General features: G+C 38.4%; 1 protein-coding gene across 1 annotated transcript in view; it reads left to right on the top strand.

The window, feature by feature from the left end:
- The window catches only part of Lamp3 (lysosome associated membrane protein 3), a 28,204-nt gene extending 22,584 nt beyond the window's left edge, over positions 1 to 5,620 (top strand). Inside the window, exon 6 of the mRNA XM_048445137.3 lies at positions 4,790 to 5,620. Coding sequence (XP_048301094.3) covers positions 4,790 to 4,923 — 134 coding nt within the window. The 3' untranslated portion in view covers positions 4,924 to 5,620. The remainder of the gene's footprint in view (positions 1 to 4,789) is intronic.
- Positions 5,621 to 6,000: the final 380 nt, after the last annotated feature.

Raw genomic sequence — 6,000 nt, forward strand, 5'->3', positions numbered from 1 at the left:
CATTGTTGTTGAATTCTAACTTTAATCCATGTTGATCTGACAAGACACAGGTGGTTACTAATGTTTTTTTGTATCTGTGGAAGTTTGCTTTGTTACCAAGTATGTGGTCAATTTTCGAGAAGGTTCCATGAGCTGCAGAGAAGAAGGTATATTCTTTGCTATTTGGGTGGAATGTCCTATAGATGTCTGTTCAGTTCATTTGATTCAATACCTCCAATAATTCTCTTATTTCTCTGTTAGGTTTCTGTCTGATTGACCTGTCCATTGGTGAGAGAGGTGTGTTGAAGTCTCCTACTATTAGTGTGTGTGGTTTGATGACTGCCTTGAGTTCTAGAAGTGCTTCTTTTACATCAGTGGGTGCCTTTATATTAGAGGCATAGATATTCAGGATTGAGACTTCCTCCTGATGAATTGTTCCTGTTATGCGTATGAAATAACCATCTCCATCTCTTTTGATTGATTTTAGTTTGAAGTCGATTTTTTTAGATATTAGAATGGCCACGCCCGCTTGTTTCTTAGGTCCATTTGCTTGGAAAACCTTTTCCCAACCCTTTACTCTGAGTAGGTGTCTGTCTTTGTGATTGAGGTGTGTTTCTTGTAAACAGCAGAATGTTGGATCCTGTTTTCGTATCCAATCTCTAAGTCTGTGCCTTTTTATAGGTGAAGTGAGTTCATTGATATTAAGTGATAATAATGACTAGTGGTTGTTGACTCCGGTTTTCTTTTCTTCTTCTTCTTTTTTTTTTTTTTTGATGGGGGTAGTAGAGTGTGTTTGTTTCCCTTCTTTGAGTTTTGCTTGTGAAGGGTAGCTAGATATCTGAGTTATTGTAGGCAGTATTGGCAATGTTGGATTCTTTGGGTTGTGATTTTCTTTCCAATACTTTTTGTAAGGCTGGGTTTGTGGCTACGTATTGTTTTAATTTGTTTTTATCCAGGAATATTTTGTTTTCTCTGCTGATAGTGAATGATTGCTTGGCTGGGTATAGTAGTCTGGGCTTGCATCCATGGTCTTTTAGTTTCTGCAGTACCTCTTTCCAGGACCTTCTGGCTTTCCTGGTTTCCATAGAGAAGTCCGGTGTAAGTCTGATAGGTGTACCTTTATAAGTTACTTGACCTTTTTCCTTTGCAGCTCTTAATATTCTTTCTTTAATCTGAATGTTTTGTGTTTTGATTATTATATGCAAGGGAATTTTTTTTTGATCCAGTCTATTCGGTGTTCTGTATGCTTCTTGACCCTTCATAGGGGCATCGTTCTTTAGGTTGGGGAAGTTTTCTTCTATAATTTTGTTGAATATATTTTCTGGGCCTTTGATCAGCAATTCTTCTCCTCTTCTATCCCTATTATTCTTAGATTTGGTTTTTTTATTGTGTCCCACATTTCCTGAATGTTTTGTGATGAGAATTTGTTGGATTTGCTGTTTTCTTTGATCAGAGCGTTTATTTTCTCTATGGTGTCTTCAGAGTCTGAGATTCGTTTTTCTATCTCTCGTATTCTATTGGTTATGCTTGTTTCTGAAGTCTCTGTTTGTTTACCTAGACTTTCCATAGCCAGCTGGCACTCGGTTTATGTTTTCTCATTGCCTCCATATCAGTTTTCAAATCTTGAACTGTTTCCATTACATGTTTGATTGTTTTTTGTTGATTTCCCAGGGTTTCATTTACAGATTTACTCATTTTTTCAAACTTTTTGTTATACTTCTCTTCCATTTCTTTATGGCAGAATTTCACCTCCTGTTTAAGTTCCTCTATTATTTTCATAAAGTTCCGCTGAAGGTCGATTTCTTGTATTTCTTCTGGAATAGGGTGTTCAATTCTTCTAGTTTCATGATCCTTGGATTCTGGTGATGTCATGTTGCCTTTCAGGTTGTTGGAGGAATTCTTGCACTGGCGCCTGCCCATCTCTTCCTCTCTGGATGGGACTCCTCAGCACTCTCTGGACAGAACTCCTCAGCACTCTGGATAGAACTCCTCAGCACTGAAATAGGGACAGCTGGTATTCCAAGAACACAGGAGACAAAAGGGCGACAATGGGGGCTGGGAAGATTCCAGCAGAACACCGAAGACCCTGCTGCAGAAACTGAGGGGGGGTGGGCTGTGCTCTCTTCCGGGACAGTCTGCCCTGGCTAGCACACACTCACCTCTGGATAGAACTCCTCAACACTGAAATAGGGACAGTTGGTATTGCAAGGACACAGGATACAAAAGGGCGACAGTGAGGGCAGGGAAGATTCCAGCAGAACACCCGGCATTTTTTTTTAAACCACTGAGTACTACTCCACTGTGTATATTTACCATACTTTCTTTATCCATTCTTTGGTTGAGAGGCATCTAGGTTGTTTCCAGGTTCTGGCTATTACAAAAATGCTGCTATGAGCATGGTTGAACAATGTCCTTGTGACATGATTGTGCATCCTTTGGGTATGTGCCAAAGAGTGGTATTACTGGGTCTTGAGGTAGAATAATTCCCAGTCTTTGGAGAAACTGCCACACTGACTTCCCAAGTGGCTGTACAAGTTTGTCCTCCCACCAGCAATGGAGGAGTGTTCCTCTTACTTGGCATCCTCTCCAGCATAAGCTGTCAATGGTGTTTTTGATCTTAGTCATTCTGATTGCTGTAAGATGGTATCTCAGAGTTTTTTTTTTTGATTTGCATTTTCCTGATGGCTAAGGATGTTGAGCAATTCCTTTGGTATCTTCCAACCATTTGAGATGCTTCTGTCAAAAAAATCCATTTTAAAATTGGATTATTTGGCTATTTTAATGTCTAGTTTCTTGAGTTCTTTATATATTTTAGAGATCAATCCTCTGTCCAATGTGGAGTTAATGAAAATCTTTCCCCATTCTGTAGACTGCCTTTTTTTGTCTTATTGACCATGTCCTTTGCCTTACAGAAGCTTCTCAGTCTCAGGAGGTCCCATTTATTAATTGTTGCTCTCAGTGTTTGTGCTGCTGATGCTATATTTAGGAATCTTTTTCCTGTGCCCATGCATGCAGGATACGTTCTACTTTCTCTTCTATGAGGTTCAGTGGGACTGAATTTATGTTGAGGTCTTGGATCCATTTGGGCTTAAATTTTGTGCATAGGGATAGACATGGATTTATCTTTATTCTTCTACATACTGACAACCAGATATGCCAGCATTATTTGTTGAAGAAGCTTTCTTTTCTCTATTGTATAATTTTAGCTTCTTGGTCAAAAATCAGTTGTTCATAGGTGTGGACTAATATTAGGGTCCTAGATTTGATTCCATTGGTCTACCTGTCTGTTTTGATACCGATATCATGCTGTTTTCATTGCTATAGCTCTATAGTAGAGCTTGAAGTCAGGGATGATGATGCCTCTGGAAGTTCCTTTATTGTACAGAATTGTTTTTTTTTTCTTTTGAGACAGGATTTCTCTGTGTCACTTTATTGCCTGCCCTGGAACTAGTTGTTATTGACCAGGCTGGTCTTGAACTCACAGAGATCCTCCTGCCTCTGCTTCCTGAGTGCTGAGATTAAAGGTGTGCACCACAGAACCACAAATTCTTTTTTTTAAATTTTTTTCAAAGTTTATTAAATTATAAACGTTTCCATTTCCGCCCCTCCTCCCAACACCCTCCCATTTCCCCCACTCCCTCTCCTCATCCCTCTCCATCCCTAAGAGCAGTCAGGGTTTCCTGCCCTGTGGGAAGTTCAAGTTCCTCCCCCCTCCCATGCGATCACCCACTGATACAAGGGGACTGATCTAATGAGAGTTCACCAAGGCCAGTTGGACTGGGACTGAACAAGCACATGATCCAACCAGATTCTCTGAATGTGGCCAGATTCTCTGAATGTGGCTGGCCCGGAGTCTTTCTGAAAAGCCATTGACAATGACACTGGGACTTGTTTCCTCTGCATATACTGGATTTTTGGAATCCAGTCTGTTTGAACCACAAATTCTTAATTCAAGTTTTCATGTAGTGTTACCAAGAGACTCTTTGCTTCCATCTGAAACTTCCCGAGCCAGGCTTCTGTCATCTGTATTACTTTCTTATTCTCTTTCCAGTTCCCAGAACATCCCATTAATCTCTGAATATCAATGGCTTTTATAGCACAAAGTACCAAACTTCTTCCACACTATACCAAAACAGCATGGCCCAGGTCTGTCACAACAGTTGTGCACTTTGTTGTATCAAGTTGTCTCTTAGTTGAATGAAAAAAAAATAAAAAAAGGAGGACATGACTGCTCCTAGGTATGGTGGTGTAGAAGGTTTATTATAGGCAAAAGGGGAACCATAGCCAGAGGCAGGACTGACTTATGCAACAGAGTTTTAGTTCATTATTGTAAAGGTGGAAAGCATGGTAGCATGCAGAAAGACAGAGCACTAGAGGGGTTGCTAAGAGCTCTATATCCAGATCTATAGGATCCAAAGCCCACCCCTAGTGACACACTTCCTCCGACAAGGACACACCTACTTCCACACAGACACATCTCCTAATAGTGCCAATCTCTTTGCGTCTATGGGGACTATTTTTATTCAAATCATCACACAGGGTTAGAATATCGTATCTTATTAGTTTGCCAAAATATTGCTCCAAATTCTTATCTGCTATAGCGTAAAGTCTACAACTAATCAATTAAGAAATTCCATGACTCACCTTTTTCTATTTAGAATTGTGAAATAGATACCAGAGGAAAAATTTTCCAGCACTATTCATAAAATATATTTTTTTATTCATCTATTTATTTTATTTCCTGTCTGCAGCCTCCTACAACATCATCACCCAATCTTACCTGCTCTGTTGTATTTGTTTTCTCTTGTAGTGGATGAGTGTTTATCTGACTACACAGTTGTGCTTCCTGTGGTCGGGGCCATCGTGGTCGTCCTCGGTGTTGTGGGTCTGGCTTTCTACAAAATCCGGCAAAGGCATCAGTCAATGGGATACCAGAGAATCTAATTTATAACCAAAGGAAGTGGGACTAGTGAAGCTTAGAAAAAATTCTACTATTTCCAGCATTTTGGAGGCTTCTCTTATTTGCTACCATCTACTAAAACCAATGAGTGATTAGTGATTAAAAATTGAAGCAGCATATCAGTTATGAATATTTTTGTTCATCTCATAAAAGATTAAGAAAGATATTTAAAAATGTTTTCTAGGTTTTGTAGGAAAATTTTAGCAATTCAAATGAATATTTAAGATACATTGAATTAGCATAATGTACAAGTGGCAGGTATGTAGAAATTATAAACCAAAATCATTGATTTTAATTAGTCCTACCTGTGTTTGCCTAGAGAAATCCATTTTTAGCATTAATATTTTTATTGAAAAATATTTCACTGGATTTTCTTACCCTCTGTATTGATTTGATGAATGTGTGTCTGACTTGATCCTTACCTCCCTTCCCATTTAAATGTTTTTAGTTATCTAAATTGATAACATATCCCATATTGCTTAGTTTTTTTCATGAAAGCAACTTATTTTTTATTCATGATTCTTGCTTCAGAATTAATTGAGACTAAGAATTAGCTGTCTGTTAACATAAAAATAGTAAAGCATCAATCATTCCAGCCCTTAGTTAAACAATATGTGTGTTACCCTAAGAAATTTCCTTTAATCTTCATAATTTATAGAAAATAAAATCTGCTACCAATTACTTGCACTGGACTCATTTTTTTTCCTTCATCCATTCATCAGAAAACAAGATGAGAACTGGAACTCATGTAGGGCTGCTGTGATTTCTTCTGTACATCTGGTCACAACAGAATGACACAAGTTCTGCCAAAACGTTTTGTACCTATATCTGCTCCATTTCTACAGGAGAAAGGATTTATCTAACATAATCATTGGATAGATGAGGAAGACTGCAGATAAGGAAAGTGCCTGCTTTTTACAAATCTTTGACTGCCTTGGAGACTGTGGGGGCCCTATAAGATATGAGTCAGTTTCTCACTTTAGTAAATGTGCTTGCCTATAGCTCTAAAGATAAGAAAAAGAAATATATTTCTCAAGGTATTTATTATTTTTTTACAGCGT

Source organism: Myodes glareolus, chromosome 2, assembly GCF_982192425.1.
Source record: "Myodes glareolus chromosome 2, mMyoGla1.1, whole genome shotgun sequence".
NCBI classification, from domain to species: Eukaryota; Metazoa; Chordata; class Mammalia; order Rodentia; family Cricetidae; genus Myodes; species Myodes glareolus.